The sequence below is a fragment of the Charadrius vociferus genome, unplaced genomic scaffold (genome assembly GCF_000708025.1).
Source record: "Charadrius vociferus isolate BGI_N301 unplaced genomic scaffold, ASM70802v2 scaffold190, whole genome shotgun sequence".
Classification (NCBI taxonomy): domain Eukaryota; kingdom Metazoa; phylum Chordata; class Aves; order Charadriiformes; family Charadriidae; genus Charadrius; species Charadrius vociferus.
Window position 1 is genome coordinate 2,482,368 of NW_009646608.1, and position 16,876 is coordinate 2,499,243.

Here is a 16,876-nt window from a genome sequence, read left to right on the forward strand (position 1 = left end):
TTGAGGAAATGTATGGAGTAAAATAGATCTCTGTGTGAGAGAAAGCTAGTGTTTGTTTTACAAAGCAGAAACCACCCCTCTCTTCTGCTGCAGTGAAATCAATTTTGTTTATAATACTATGGGCCAAATCACTGACCCACCAAAGTCAATGGCCAACTCCCAATGACTTCAGTGAGTGAAGGATTTCAGCATAAAATGAAGATTCTGGCACACAGTTTGCAGTTTGCTCATGACACAGCTCCAAGGCTATTGGTTATTTTTTTGTCATCTTCACTGTCAGTGCAAGGCATGCTGAAGTTTTCTCTGTTCCCTTTGTGATTTTATTCCACAAACTTAAGTGAAAGAGAAATGAGCCGTCCTGAATCCAGAATAAGGGTTCTAAGAAAAGAAAAGGATCATTGAAGGAAAAGTCTCAGAAGGGGAGACATGAGGGGAGACATCTCCATGTTCCTGCTGCCAAGTACGTCACCGTGGGCTGCTTGAAGCCCAGCCCAAGGCCCTTCTACCGCCTTGCTGATGAAGAGGCATGTGAAAAAGAGGTTGGATGCTTCTAGGAATGTTTGTTGTACTCAGGGCATCACTTTTAGGTAATCCCTCACTCTTAATATGTATGCTTTAAGAACAACTTTTACCTAGGAATATTCTAGGAATGTGGTCTCTTAATTAACTGAAATGCTAACCATTTCCTGAGCTGAGAATTGCATTTTTTTTTCATGGAATCTTCATGTCTTTAAGGTAATTACAGCTTTAAGAAAGAAAATCTCCCAGGGTAATGCATCCTTCAGGAGTTACAATCAAAGGGTTCCCTGGGCTCAGTCAGTCCTGAATGCTGTCGCCACCGCCAAGTAGAACTGATCGCTCTGTTGTGGACAAACTTAGAAACACAGTTTTCGTGCCTCCACTTGAAATATGCATTTTAGGAAAGATAGGAAAGTTCATATGAGTTCAGCTCGTATTAACTACAGGCTTCTATATGGTCATGGGTACATCACTGAGTTGAATTCACATCGCTGAGTCCTAGCCTTCTGACAGGGAGGGGCCATGTTTGAGATAGATCTTGGGCTCCGTTTACAGTCACTGTAACACAGGCAGCTCCAGGTAGTAGTTTTACCTCCTTTTCCTTAGTAGAGGCTGAATTGCCCTTTGAAGTGGTGATCTCTCCCTGATGACTGCAAAGAGACCCTGAACAGAGCTAGTTCAGTAAGATGAATCCCATCCCTTTTGGTCTTTGATTCTCTGTCCCCACATCTGTGAAATGTCTCTAGCTATGGTCAGAGGTGTAAATACTGTATAATGGCACTAAAACAAGGTTGAGCCTCTATCAAGACTTGTGCTAACTGCCAGCCCCAGTCGATGCAGCTGTAGTTGGAAACCTAGGCATGGAAAGTGAAGAGATGCTGACTACAATGCTGGCTGGCCATGTCATTCCCCTGGGGACTGTAAGATACAGAAACCAAGTCCTGCTCATGCCTTTGAGGCAATGACTGCTCCTTGTTTGCACAACAGTTTGCACAGCTCATCTCTGCTGGAGTTTCTGGGAACTTCCATAGTACATTTTGATGGTTCCTTAGTAAAGGAGAATGTGCTGCAAAAAGACCATATTCATCAGTGTTTTGTTTGAAGTGGAACACGTTCTGCCACGGTGTTATTGTCTCATGTTCCAATACAGCCTCCAGTGATCCTATTAATTGGAAGAATAACTTTTCCGTTTTGATATTTCTTACTTAAAAAAACAGTTCATTAAGGACCCTTTTTTTGATGGAGAATTAAAGCCTCCCACCAAGATCAGTGGATTGGAAATGGAATTCCATCGTGACTATTTTACTCTTTTTCTTCATGTGAAAAAGAAGAAAGCATGAAAGACAAGCCTGTTCAAATATTGGCATTCATTTTGTCTGAGTTACTCTGAGGTGTTACAGTGTCTAGGATCATGTTTTTAAAAATATCAACAGTAGCTAATTCACCTTTTAATGTTTGTACTACTCATCCAAAGAGGTTTTTGCCCCTTGAATCCTTATGACACACAATATGTATCAGTAGCAGGGACCGCTATAATTTTGCAGCCTTTCCAGTAGCCTTTTGAGATTTATAATGACTACTAAAGCATTAAGGTGACAATTTTCCAGAACATCTTTAAAAAGCAATTAGTATCAGCCTGCTGGTGATCCCTTGTTTGGCTGTGCAAAGAGATGAAATGCAGTGGTAGTTCAGCATCATACATTTCAAAGCTGAGTAGCTCCCTGTCTAGAGAATGCTCAGGCAGGACTGAGGTAACAGGGAGGAGCAGCCTCTTGCTGAAGTTAAGTAATCCTAATGGAGTCCTTAGTTTAATTACTTTTTTTAATAAAATGCATTTAGGCAGTATTGATCATTAACTGATGAATAACTAAGATACATGTTCAGTGGAGCTTCAGTTCCCAAGATATTATTTCAGGCTAACATCTGCGACAGGAGTCAGTATCATTTCCGTGCAGTTTTTCAGGTGGAATAAGCTATGGAGTATTTCCACTTTGTACTGCCACAGATCAAAACATTGCACACGCACTATAGGTGGCATGCTAGAATATGGTACCCTATAGGCAATACCGTATCATTTCATATCTCTGCTTGATCCTGTTCTTGAAATCCGGTTTGAAAGCTTGTGAGAAGTAAATTCTGCCTGATTGGTATAATGAATTAAATGACATTTCCTCATTAGCATCCACCTGGGCTGCATTGCACAAGTACTTAGGGGCACTGTCACTACCCAGAATATTCATGTATTCAGCTCTTAATCTCTGAACTCTGTGCACAATGGAACTTTTCAGAATAGCAAAGTCAAGCTTAATTATGCAGTGAGACATGCTGGATGTACTGGTCAGGTCTTGTTCCTTAGGGTCATGCCGTTTGAAAGCACAGCTGTAGGCAGTTTGCAAGGATTGCTTTTCTCTTTTTCTTGCAAGATACTGTCACATCAGCCATGAGCATTTTCTGCTATAATTTATTGTTTCTTCCCATACTGAGTCAGAAGGGTATGCATTTTTTCTTGGCCAAATTAAACAAATCAGTCATTTCACAAAAGTTTCCAAATGAAAGATTGTTGTAAGCAAGACCAGATATGTTCTCTTTACAGATCTGGGGTTCAAAAAGAAGAAGAAGAAAAAAAAAAAAAAGAAAAAGAGAAAGAAAGAAAGAAAAAAAGAAAATAAAAGAACAAGGAAGCTTGAAAAACAGCCTACAATTTGCTTTGGGCTAATTAGATCTTATCAGTGAAAAGACAGAAATTTCTTTCTTTAGCATGATGCCATGGTGAAAATTGACCTGGTGTTCATAAAAGCATATTGCATGCTGCTTTTCAGGTAGAACTATAGAGTTTAAATTAGTGATACTCATAAAAAGCCTGATGTTAAGGTGTGTGGAGCTCTGGGTTTCAGAGCACACACATGTATACTATTAAGGTCTCAGGAATGGAGCAATTACAGGACCTTTGTCATTCATCTCCAATGCCGTGTTAGAATGTTATTAATAGGAACTTATCTTGCTTTCTTTCTGACTTTCATAGAGGCAAGAAATAAGACCCCCGGGGGGAAAAACACTCTACCATATCCTAACGCCTTGAAATATTTGAACTCTGAAGTCAGTAAAGCATGACTCTATCTCTGAATATTGGAGCTTTAGCCATAGTGTTATGCTTGGCTTCAGCAACTTTCAGCATATTGGGGACAAAAAAGTATCTTTAAACATCAGATGACTGCAGACTGATGAATCAAGAAAAAAACATCTTGCCTTCAGCTTAGTTATGACAGTCGTCTTGAACTATATATCCCTCCAAAAGATCAGCCTTCTAAATATTGGAGTACATTCAAGATATTGGCTGAAGGGATGCTATGACCTTCTGCTGGAAAAAGCAAGTTTTTTACAAAAAAGACTCAACATCTATCTCTTAGAGGTTAGAAAAGTGACATCATTAAAGGTGACCTGTGGTCTGAATGCATCCCTGCCTAGCCAGCAGCCCTCAGCTAAAGCATAAGCAATGCTTCATTATCCCGTTCAGTCCTGAACAGATCACAGCCTGTCCTCTGTAGTGGTAAATCTGTACCTTTTTCTGTCCCCATTAAGCCTCAACACAGGGATTCTTTGGACTGGTCTCTCTTATGCATTCCTCCAGCTGCCCAGTGGCAGCTCTGCCCTGTCTTCATTCATTCTTATTCCTCTCTCTTTCTCTGGCTATCTTTTGTAGATCAGGAGTTGATGAAGTCCCTGACAGATCTCAGCACTTACTGTAAATTCATTCTATTTTAATACGTAATATTCTCCTGAGGCATTTGCTTTCAAAGCAATTAGACATCTGTCAGCACCTTTGGTAGATTTCAAGCTTTCATATCAGTATCCTAAGGTGGAAATAGCATTCCAGTTGAAAAATCATAGCTTGGTCTTAAGGTTGGAGTTTTTCAGTAAGTAAATCTTCTTTAAGCTGATGAATGCAGCTGCTGCCTTGACAATTTGTGAGTTTATTTCCTTCTGGATATCCCCACTGGCTTGCATGTTACTGCCAAAGAATGTGAATGGAGGCATTTTTGTATTCCTTTTGCCTTCTTAAGCAGTGTTTGAACTGGGAGTTACAAAGGCTCTCGTTAGGTTCATTTTTTGTAACTGTTCATTAACCCCCTCTCTTTTACAGTGCTGAACAGTCCTTTGATCTTTGCATGTGGGTGGATTTCCAATTTACAATGCCTATATTCAGTTTAGTCCATTACGGTTAAACTACATGAATTTTGCATATGCATTTTTCTGATAGCAATATCACTAGCAATGCCTGGTGGAAGGAAAAAACACTTCTTTGTTTGACACCGGCATCTCTATTCAAGCACTTGTCCGAGTCCCCAGCTTCCCAGAGTAGGCAAGTTGCTCGTGGGTTTTCTCACTGTACTTCTGTAGCAGCTCAGGTGGCAGGCAGAGATCCGGGCAGCTCCGAACCAGGTACCAAAACCAGTCCTCCACATTCACAGATCACTTTACCCCATCGTGGCATCACAACATGTGCGTATCTTGAGAGTTACTTCAATGCTTGTAAAGGGGTTTTGGATTTTCACCGTATTTTTGTTAATAGCAGTGCAACAACTGAATATTTGCCCAAAAAAGTCCATTGTCCATCAACAGCATTTTAAATACAATCGATGCAGTTTCACCGTGCAGCACTGGAGCCTCCCAGCGCTCTGCCCAGTGGAACTGTACCAGCTATACAGAAGCTGGATCAGGTGCTGGGCTGTAACAGTACTTTTGTCCCTGCCACTCAGGCCACACTCTGCCATGATTGCTACGCTCTCTCTGGCAGCTGTTGGCTGCCTGGAAGTTCCTCTGTTTGCAAGAAGGGCACGGCACCTTTCCTTACTTAAACTACTTATAACCTTGGTTATGAGGGTCCTGTATCAAAGGGCACAGAGTGAATCTAGCCCTGAAAACTGTTCCATGGATATGCTTACTTGCTCCATAAATATTTGGGAACAGAGAGACCGTAGCAATGCATTTAGCTGTCCAGAGTAGGAGGGAAGGTAATTATGGGAATTTGCTGTTCAGTTGGAGTTTGATTTTTATGCCTCTTTTAACGATGTCCTCTCTTCGTAGTGCAGCATAAGTAACAATTCCCCCTTTGTATGTATTTTGTATCTATTCCTATTTCCTATTGAAATTCCTAGGAAAGAGGCTATCCAAGTACAGAGTTGAAAATTTCGTCTTAAAATAAGCCAGATGTCCAACCTTCCTTTAGCTGCCAAGCCCAAAAGAGTTCAAGAAAGATGTTAAAATCTGTCTTCCTGGCTGTGAAAAACTAATTGCATAGCATAGGTGATGATCCCAGTCTCCCAGGAGAAGGAATAAAACTGCTTCGGGCAAAAACTCTGCTGTTATTTGTCTAAGGATTGGAGTTGGCAGTGTCTGTGGAAAAAGTTTCATTGCTTGCCCTCCTTGCTGGTTAACAAATGCAGACAGGAACACAGACAAAGGTAGGTGAGTATTTGTATACTGGTATCTGAAAACCTTATTCACCTTATGAGAAAAATGCTTCTTTCTCTCTTTCTCTCTTTCTCTCTTTCTTTCTTTCTTTCTTTCTTTTGTTCGTTCTTTCTTTCTTCTTTCCTTCTTTCTTTCTTTTCTTTTCTTTTTATTTTTCCCTCTCTCTTAAGAGCATTCATAAGCACAAGGAGTGCCTAAAAGCCAGAGACAGGGGTTTCAGACTCACTATATTACAATCACGTGAAGGAACACCATGGCCTGAATGGGTTATTTTATGCCTATGTGATAACAGCTATTCTGTTTGTAAAATGGATGTACAATTCACTCCCCTTGCAAAGAGTTTTGTGAGGATTAAGATTAGTAAAGCACTCCAAAGACTAAAAGTGCCATTGAAATCCTGAGGATTAGAGGTCGCGTATGACTAGTGAAGTGGAAGGGCATAATAGTTGCATTTATCAGGATAAAAATTGTTGACTTTAAATCCAAATGTAATGGCCATGCCTGACTGGCTTCCAGACTGGTAGAAGTCACTGAGGGCACACAGTGCTGGGGAAGAGCAGAGGGACACCCAAGACTAATGAAATGCCTACACCTCAATGCAGAAGCTCAAGTTATGAAGAGGGTTTAAATAAGAGACTTTGACGATTGCTTTTTGGAATAGCTCACTGTAGGGCATACAAGGGAAAGGCTCATTCAGCATAGTCCTAAATACCATAACCATTGTTGAGGTATTCATAGACAGTGACCAAATTTTGATGTGAAGTCAACATCTGAAAATCTAAGTGCAAAAAATACTGTCGTAAACTGGTGTGTTGATCCTAAATTGAAATAAGAAGGATGTAAAGGAAAAAACCCCACTTATTTATTTAAAAAAAGAAGTTCCAAACTAGATGTAAAATTTTAGCATAGCGTGACTGCTACCTTCAGAATACAATAATCGGGTCCTGGAGGAGGCTGCTTAGCTGGAAACGCAGAGGTAAACTGCACACCAGGATGGCCTGGTGGTAAAGTCCAGAAGGAATCTGAGCCAGAGATTGTTCTGAATTGGCAAAGTTCAGTCCTAGAGAAAGGCACTGGGAGAAAGAATAGGAATACAGACCAGGTGGAATGTAAGGGGAAAATTAGGAGAAAAGCAAGTACACATTTGGTGAGTACACCAAATGTAAGAAATGTTTAATAAACAGTCATTAATGTGAGGGACTAAAGAAGAAAATTAGATAAAGAGTCATTATTTTTGACCACAGGCTTCACTGATCCTACAACTCCTGCTACCCAGAAATAGAGAGTTCACCTTGTGCAAATCTATTTCTGCACTGGGTTGTCCGAAGCAGAACTCCATCGGCTCTGTTTTACGTGATCCTGTTAATCTGAGGCCATTTCTAATCAGGCCTTTCAGTGATTCACACAGGAAGCTCCCTGTGCTTCAGCCCAGAACAAAGCTATACTTCTTGTATCAGATGATCTTTGAGAAGCAGGAGGATTTTTTGTGATACTTCCAGAACAATATGACCACAGCTTTGCTGTGCTCTCACCCACAGATGGGAGAGGTGGAGGGCTATGTGCGTCCATGTGTTCTTTTGCCCCTGGGTCCTAGTGTTACCAGCATCCACATACACATCCTTCGAACTTGGACTTCTGTCCAACCTCTGTGGTGCTCATCTTTTGAACCTCTTCAATGTTTGACATGCTGTTTTTAAGAAGTACCACTCTGAAGGGATAGTGTTTTTCAGGGAGAGAGCTCCACTGCCCTGACTTTGTTCAGAAACAGCAGAGGACAGAAAACATAATCTCTTTGACATCATCCTAATTATATCTCCTGAGTTTTCCCCCACCTACTCCTCTCCCCGCACACAGTTTGTGTGTGGCTTTAGCAGAAATAGGAACCTTACCAAAGTCCTGCAACCCATTGTTTCTTTATTTTAAATACAAGGTTCTTTTATTAACTCCAGCTGGTGCACCTCACTGTGCTCACTGTGTTTGCTTTATTAAAATCGAACAGCGTGCAAGTAGGACATTGTAAATCACAAGTGACTGGGCCAGAGGAAGAGGGAGGGAGAGGTAGGGACTCCAATTGTATGACAACAAAGAGAGCATATAAACAGTCTGGGCCTCCTGGCTAATAGAAGCTAAACTCGTGGAGTACAATTTGCAGTTGCTCCCAGGAGGACAGACGAGTGCCAGACAGTTAGCAGGGAGAGATGAGAGTGAATACTTGAATACCTGATGTGTTCTTCCGTATACTGGAACAGAGCTTCTCTAGAGGCCTGGGCATACAGTAGGAGCTGCCTGCCTCTGCTGTAATCCTTGGGTTTATCTTACATCAGTGCCTGGCAGTGGTCATCTTGTCTGCGGAGGAAGCTTTGTTAGACCATCCAAGTCTTGGAATGAGCTTTCAAACTAAGGCAACCAGTACCACTGGGTGGCTCATGGAGACGGAGGTGGAAGCTGCTCATCCATAATTAAGCTGTATACGTTTTCCAGCTTTGCCTCTTTGTGGAGGGGGTTGCACTTCTGCCTGCTTGAACCTCGTGGATACCCACAAGGACAGCCAGTGTAGATGGACTCAGAGCAAGTCCAGACAGAAAGACAACAGCTTCCTTCCCTGTGCCAGGACAGTTCGTCTGCTCACAGCACTCCTGAAGCTGCAAAATCATCACAGACAAATGCAACAGCTGTATGAAGGGTCCCTGGCTGACACGACGCGCCTGTTCTTGAGTCCTCAGCACCATAGTGAGCTGCCAGTCTGCTGCAGACTTCAGCTCTGGCAGTGATTTTTCTGGTGTATGTATGTATGTGATTTTGAAGCTATTCTGCTTGGACCATGTCTCAGTGCCTTCTCTCCTTTAGTGCTCCTCAACCTGTGGGAAGGGACTCCAGTCACGTGTGGTCCAGTGTATGCACAAAGTCACCGGGCGCCACGGCAATGAGTGCCCTGTCCTGTCCAAGCCAGCGGCATACAGGCAGTGCCACCAAGAGGTCTGCAATGAGAAGATAAATGTCAACACAATTACCTCGCCCAGACTTGGTGAGTGAGGGGTACTGGGGGGAAGATGCCACCTGCAAAGAACCAGGCAAAGCCTAGGGTCCCAGTGTACCCAGTGTGATGAAAGTGGGGCTTCAAGGGGTTGCCCAGGGACAGAAATTAGGGGATAGGTCCTCTTTTATCCATCAATCCCTGGTTCAGACTTTGCCCAAGGTAGAGCACTCAGCAGTGGATAGACCTGAGAGACCAACAGGAGCACTCAAATGGTGAGTGGGTAATTGGTTGATTGATCAGAGAGGTGAGGGAGCTGACAGGCATATCTTTCTCTGTCACAAACACCTTCACACCCTGCTTTCAGTGTGGTGAGTGTAAAGTACGATAATTTGTTCATCTGTGCCCCCAAAAAAGTACATGACCTTGACAAGCAGAGCATCACCTTTTCTTTTTTTTTTCTTTTTTTCATTTGCTGCCACAAGAATGTGGTTTGATGAATTAATTTGCCCAGGGAGGCAAGAGAGCATCCAGCCTCTTTCTGTGAACCCTTTGATTTTCTGTCACTGTCGTTCTCCTCACCCTACCTGTATCCCCTGTGTACCTGGCTGAGATGAGAGTATGGTGATAAGCCATCTGTTTCCCAAAACACCTTAACACTGTGTTTAAGAAATGGCTGTAGTTAAGAATCCTTCTGTTAATACAAAATTGTGGGAATGCATGATTTTCCATGTCATATTTGCTCAGTTTATAAGGGGATAAAAATATTTTTTTCCAAACTTCAGCCCTGTGTGTTCAGCCACAGCTCCAAGAACCAAGCTGGTTTCTTTACATTTCACACATCATCACCAGTAAGACGAAGCTAAACTAAGCCATCAGCTACACTGACACAGCCTCATCAGTGCCTCCCATTACTTTTCAGTACAAGAGGCTGGATTGTAAACGATGCTGCTAAGAGCTTACCAGAAAGAACAGCCTCCACCCTCTCAACAGAGCCAGTCTTGTAGGCTAAGAAGCCTCTAATACACATGAAAAGGCAGAGCTGCTAAGTAATAGAGATCCATTTTCTAATAGCACTGTCCAGTATTAAATAATACTTAAACTAGGACTGGACTTGAAGCTTCTGAACTGAAATTTGTTTCCGAAAAGTTTAACAGTTGTTTAAAAGAATATGGGAAATTTTATTCTTGCAAATGCAGTCATACTGAGGAGCTTCTAACCTCTTTTGTTTAAGAACATATGAGAGTACTTCCCAGACATTTTAGCTCTCAGACCATCGTGGAAGGAAAACATTTCATTTGAGAAGTAAGCCCTTGATACACTGATGAGACAAGAAATCCATCCTAATTCACATTTTAGGAAAAAGCAATAAAAAGCTCACGTGTTTAGAAGACTGAGGAAGCTCAAGTCCCTGCTGAAAGTAATCTGCAAGTAATTTGGGATGCTTTTGTTTCTAAACGGGGCTTGGAATCACCAGAGCTAGAGACAATGATATTTGATATTAGCAGAAAGATATATCATTGAGTGTTTTGCTCTTCTTGCTTATAAACATATTCTAATTGCATTATCTTTAAACAAAATTTTCTGTTTTCTGCAATGGAAACCTCACCAAAAAAAATTATGCAGAAAAAAATTTCAGTAGTCTACATGCTGCCTTGTCCCCACTCCAGAATGTTTTTCATCCCAGGTAATATTTTCAGAAGTATCTAAGTGTGGAGTTCACCTCACCTGGATTTTACATCTGTGTCTGGTGTCCCTCAGTGGTGACAAAATCAGAGGGGGTTTATTCTATTCCTCAGGCACCTGATGCTTCCTAGACATGCTTTCTGTCTTATTTCACACCTATGAAGGACCTTGGACCTCTAAAATATTAAAGTCCTAGCCTTGTTTGTGGCTCAGTGTCTTTCTATTCTATAAAGCCTCTCATCTCAGATTCATAAGGTTTATCTTAGATGTTCTTGCAAGATGAGTAATTTATTCAGCTACGTCATGTTTTCTGAACGCTCTGCCTGGTTGGAAGCATAGCTACTGGGGAGTGCTGCAGATCTAACCCCCTCAAATAGCCCTTCCACTGCAGGCAGACTCAGAAACAGCTCAGCGCTACCCCCATTTAGGATGGTCACTTGCACTCAAATTTGTTTCTCACTATCAGGTTTTTTAAATTGTCTTAATGTTCCTTTTTTTTCTGGGACAGTGCAACTTTATTTCATCAGATTCTATCAGGCTTTTGCTTCTTGTCCAACTGAATAAAGCTGCAGTGATAAACCTACCAGTTTTGCTGCTGTCATTTCCTGGTGCTTGGCACTGAGATTCGCAGCTAAATACAGGATAAGAGCCTTTCCAGGTCTCATCAGGCAGAGATGAGGAATAAGGGACTCAGGATGCTGCTGGGCCAGCACCTTTTGATGTTCTTTAATTAGACCAGTTTTTCCCAACCTCAGAGGATGCAATATTCATTTAAAAGATTTTCCAGTTATCACAGCGTTTGTAAGAATGCTGCATACAATTTACGTATCATATACCATAAAAAGCACTGACTATATGTCTGCATTTTTATCAAGTGTACAGTTTTACCGCCATTATCTTTTTATATAAGCACATGTGACCCTTTAATTATATTGTCAACAGATTTAGCAACAGCGTCTTCGTGCTGCTTCCCCCCTGCATAAACCTTTTGTCAGTCTGAGGGAGTTTCTGCTGTCCATTCCCCCCTTCCAGTAGCTGGCTGTTGTCCTACTGTTTTTGCTACACTAAGAACTATTATTTTTTACTTCCTATTAATTCAGCTTTACATCCATCAAACTGGGTCTGATTTTGCTCCTCTGTAAAAGAGTTTTCCCCCAGGAGGATGATGGCCACTCCTGAAGGCATGCCTTAGCAAAGCACAAGCACTCTCCCCGGGAGCACACAGCTTCCCATTGATTGCTGTGAGGTGTTGATGTGCTTAAATCTAGGCCGACGCTTTAGATATTTTATTCTTCCGAGCCTGTTTGTCGCTGAGACGAAATAATACAATACGAGGAGGCTTGCGCTCCCCAGTCACATCCAGCTACACCCTTGCAGTAAGCTCGTCCAAGAGCCTGATATTTCGGTAGAAAGAACATCATCTGATCTCCAGTGCTGACAGCGAGATTGGTCCTTTCTTCCCGTGTATGCAGTGACTTTGATCACACCTGCAGTGCTGTTCTGTGGCTAATCTGCTAGTTTCTCCTTTCTTTTCTTGTCCAAAGCTGCTCTCACGTACAAGTGCACAGGCGACCAGTGGACAGTGTACTGCAGGGTGATCCGGGAGAAGAATCTGTGCCAAGACATGCGGTGGTATCAGCGCTGTTGCCAGACTTGCAGAGACTTTTATGCAAACAAGATGCAGCAGAAGAGTTAATGAACCTGTGCTACTTCTTAGGGTATTACAGCTATTTGTATGCAAATCACGGACTAATAGGTCTGAGTACTGGAACTTCATGAGTTGCTACAATGTGGTGGATTCCAAAGCATACCTAATAAGACTTGAAACTAATTCTACAGACTGGATACCAAAGTAATCCACTCATCCACCTTAAAAAAAAAACAAACAGAAAGAGTCATCTCAAGGAGCCAATCATTTTATCGTATCTTGACATCCTTACATTTTTCATTAATGCATTTTACTTTAATATATTAAATCACTAGCCACTGGATGGCTTGCTAGCATTAAAGGACAAGAGTTGCAAAGTGATTACATTGACTAAGGTTATGGGTACCTCCATGGAGGAAGGCCTCTGGCAAAATAATTCAGCAAAGGTAGAGACATTACTTAATCTTTTAATCTTGGCTTTCATCTGATGTTTTCAATTCCCAACAGTTATCCCACTGTGGAGTGGGCTTGGAGGGACACATAAATGAAAAGTTTAATTTAAAGAGAGGATTTGCTGTAAAAGCTTGTGAAAACTGATAGCAGAGGATGGACATCTCTGAAATTTCTGCAGAAAACGCAGTACAATTATATCCAACATTCCAAGTCATATTTTTTAGAGCAACTAATAGGGACTGCTCTTCTTTCTGATTTGAAAAAACAATCCTCTCTCTCTTTTCCCCAGAATAATATAGTTTCTTTGATGAAACCTAATTTTTCTCTGAGCTTAATGAAATGGAAGCTTATTAATGGCAGTAGATAGTTATTTTTAAGCAAGAACCATTTACATGAGAAGCGAGAAGCCAGAAATCCTTTCATCCAGTAGAGCTTACTGAGGGATTGCTTGGCCTAATCTCTCTCCAATTTTTAGAAGTCAATCAGATAATGAGACTGAATGGGTTTTTTTAAGAGGACCATGAAACTGGATAGGGTTGGTACAGAAACAGGATTTGGAACAACCTTTGTGTGAAGGATGGAGCGGAGAGCGGAACAGATGTTTCCTATCTTGGCTCTTGTATACATCTGAGGTTATGTAGCCTTTTGACTCAAAAGTAGTCAGGGATACAAGACATTCAAAGTGTACCCTTGAGCTTGTTGAAACCATAAGGCTAAGACTTCCATTGCCTTCAGTAAGGGTTAGGATTTTATTCACTGTATTTGAATGCTTCCTGGCTTACTTTTGTGGTGCTATCAGATTGGTGCTATCAGATAGGTGCTATCACAGCACTTAGCAAGTGCTGCATATACGACACTCTCTTCCACGTCTCTGCACTTTAAACCAAACTCCTCTCTGAGATGTGAGACTTGAAACAGGAGCTCTACCCAGGGCAGAGTTTGTCCCCTCCGTTAGTCCTACAGATCAATGTCTCTCTGTCATATCTTGCTCCAACGTGTATCATTTTCCTTGCCAGGGTCCAAGGCCAGTTGCGCAGTGGTTAAGTTACAGCCCACTTTTCATGATACGAACAGAGCTGTTTGGATGAATTGCAGCTTTGTACTCGCTCTAGAACTGTGTGTTACTGTTTTATTCTTTGGAGATGAGTGCAGAACTAAGCCCAGCTACTACCCCCAGCCCCTGGGCCAGTCTGGATTGCAGCTCACACCTGTCCTCAAGATGTCTTTGTTGCTGTTGCCTCTTTTTTTCAATGCAAGGAGGGATAAAGACTCTTAGTACCTAACATATCTTTAAAGCAACTTTTTCTTCCGTATTAGAATCCTTTCAATATCCACGACCTCACTGGAATAACTCATTAGCATTTTATTAAGGGCTAAGCTTTTCAAGCACAAGGAGCTAATGTTCATCAACAAATACTGTGTGGGCTTCACATTTGCATCTGTGCTTAGTAGTGCAAATGAGCGTGTGTGCACACAAGGGCTGGGCTGTATGCACAAAGGCACATTTGCACGCAGTTTTTCCTCAAGTGCCTGTCTCAAATAGATCTGCTTTCCCGTGCCCCAGATGATTTTCTCTAGCAGGGAAATGATTCCAACTTGTTTTTTGTTATACTGGATGTTCTTCTTTTGGCATCTTATAGTCAGGATCAGACCTCCTTCTTCTGTTATTCCCACCCTGTAGCCCAAACGCAGAGATTGTGTAACTACTTAGCAAGTAATCAATGGATATGTTGCTGGCAGGGGTGGCAGTGAAGATTTAGGCAATACCATGGTGATGTTCAGTTAGGCAAATTAATAGGTAAACGAATTGCTAATAAGAAAGTTCCAGGAGATCAGACAGAGCCCAGAGAACCTGGTTTATATTGGTAATTCACAGTGGTAGTTGCCCCCCTTGCCTGCTGTCATACCCTGCAGAAGAGCAGGGCTGGGACTGTCCTTGCTGCCCTCCCTACCACCACAGCCACCTCGCACCAGTCTGACTAAGATGGGTCCTGTTACATCCTTCGCTTGGTTTGGAGTCTGCTGTTTTCCTTTTAATGGGCAACGCTTGCCTGTGAAGTGGCCTGGCCTGATGAAACACCACCCCCTTGCAGATCATTTTTGGAATTAGTAATACTCACGTTGGGCTGTCGAAGGATTTACCACCGGGTTTCTCTGTTATCTTGGAAGAACAGTGTGTGCATTTATTACTAATGGGAATCAAAGGTGCTTTTAAATAGCAGGGGTCATTTTCCTTCCAGTGCTGACCTGTCACCCGCTATAGGCAAAATGTGGCCTTCTAGAAAGGGGCATAGGAGAGGAAGGATTTTAATTGTTATGTTTTTCCCTAATAATTCACTACTGGCCACTGTCCAGAAGAGGATACTAGGCTAGTTAGACCTGTGGCCTGTCCCAGGATGCTAGGTCCTGGACTTCAAAGGACATTTGAGTCCGAGTTCTCAGTCCTACCTAAGGAAACATGAATTTACAAGGAATTCTTTGGAATGTCTGAGCACTGAAAAAACCACCTCACTTGCTCTCACAGCCCAAAGGTTAGCGTGCATCAACTTTTTTTTTTATAATCAGAAACCAATGTAAATTAAAAACTGATGGCACAACACAGCTCCATTTTATTACATTCTCTTGCTTCATATGGTGACAACCTTCCCATTTTATAATAGCCAGAAAAATAATAATAATAATAAAAAAGTTTAATTCTTTTCAATACTCCTGCACTTCTGTTTTATTTTATAGGAGCTTTACTATGAATTTACAGCTACGCTCTGCCCTCAGTTACTACATACTGGTGAAAAGAAAGCTGTTTGTTTCCGTGTATCTATGACAATACTTCTTTTAGTTGTTCGTAAGAGATTGACGCTCTTTTGATTACAGTGGTGGTATTTCCATATTGTAAACAATACTCTGTACTGTTACTAAAGTACTGTACATTTCTAGTTGCACAATTGTGTTATTGAGTGTAGATTCTCACTATCTCATGTATGGTGCTATTTTTTGTTGGTGGAAAAGAATCTTAGCAGTCGATTATTGCTTGATATTTTATTATAATACAGGGATATATTCTCCATGGCAATAATATCATTTAAGTTTTTCATTACAGAGTGAAATGTATATATTTTTCTGTTAGCTAATGTTGCATATGTACTGTATCCATGGTAATTTTCTTTTTGGTGCTGGTTATAAATAGAAAAGATAAAAACAGTCCAACTGAATGGAAGCAGTTGTAAATGAAAACAAAAAAAAAAAAGAAGAGAGGATCATTCCATTTTGAAAAAATTGAGTATGTTGAATAATAAATTTATTTTTTCCATAACAACTTTAATAAGGTTTCTGAACTTGAAAAAAATACAAAGCAAACCAAATAGGTAGCGTGAAAAACAAGGGAAAGGAGTGAAGCTGTAAGTAGTACATTATACATCTGTCTAATACTGGACTGAGACTGGGATTCGGTTAAGTCTAGGCCAACTGTTTGATAGCTGTGGTAGGTGTAAAAGGTCATTTGTCACTAAAATTCTGGCATCTCAGAGTTCCCAGTGTGCTAACAAATCAAAAAATGATGGGTCTTGTCCCGGTCGGGTTGCAAAATGAAGCACGGGGAATGTTAATACCTGATTAATGCCTTGCGAGGTCTGTGGTCAGTGACACAACAGTAGAAAATGCCTGTCTGGAAAATGTGAGCCAGGCTCCGGCTGAGATATCGCTGCGTATGCCCGAGCAGGCTGCAGGGAAGCTAAAGCTTACGCATGGGGGGAGGGACATTTTGCAAGTGCTTTTGAGAAAGGTTGCTTTCAATGTATGTTGGAGCTGAGATGAAGTGGCAGCTTGCTGTATGTTTAATGGTAGCTGCTCCACAGGCGCAACCTGACAATGAAGGCTGCTGAGCGTGTGGAAATTTATATTGGAGCAAAATTACCCCATCCATTGGAAAGGTATCTATATAACCTAGCTGCACACTTCCCTGGTGTGAAATAAACAGAATTACTTCAGAGCCAAGTGGTTTGGATGTCTTTGTTGTAGGCACTAGCCAGAATCTTTGTACTATTTAATTCCCCCTTCAGCATGGTGAAGATGTTTTTTGCAGGTGGCTGCACACAGATATGCTCTCCCATCCTGTCTTACAAAGATGC

General features: G+C 41.6%; 1 protein-coding gene across 1 annotated transcript in view; it reads left to right on the forward strand.

The window, feature by feature from the left end:
• The window catches only part of ADAMTS17 (ADAM metallopeptidase with thrombospondin type 1 motif, 17), a 180,100-nt gene extending 167,448 nt beyond the window's left edge, over window positions 1–12,652 (forward strand). The window contains exons 22-23 of the mRNA XM_009887027.1: window positions 8,839–9,016; window positions 12,196–12,652. Of these exons, the coding sequence (XP_009885329.1) occupies window positions 8,839–9,016; window positions 12,196–12,347 (330 nt within the window). The 3' untranslated portion in view covers window positions 12,348–12,652. The remainder of the gene's footprint in view (window positions 1–8,838; window positions 9,017–12,195) is intronic.
• The last annotated feature ends 4,224 nt before the right edge of the window (window positions 12,653–16,876 follow it).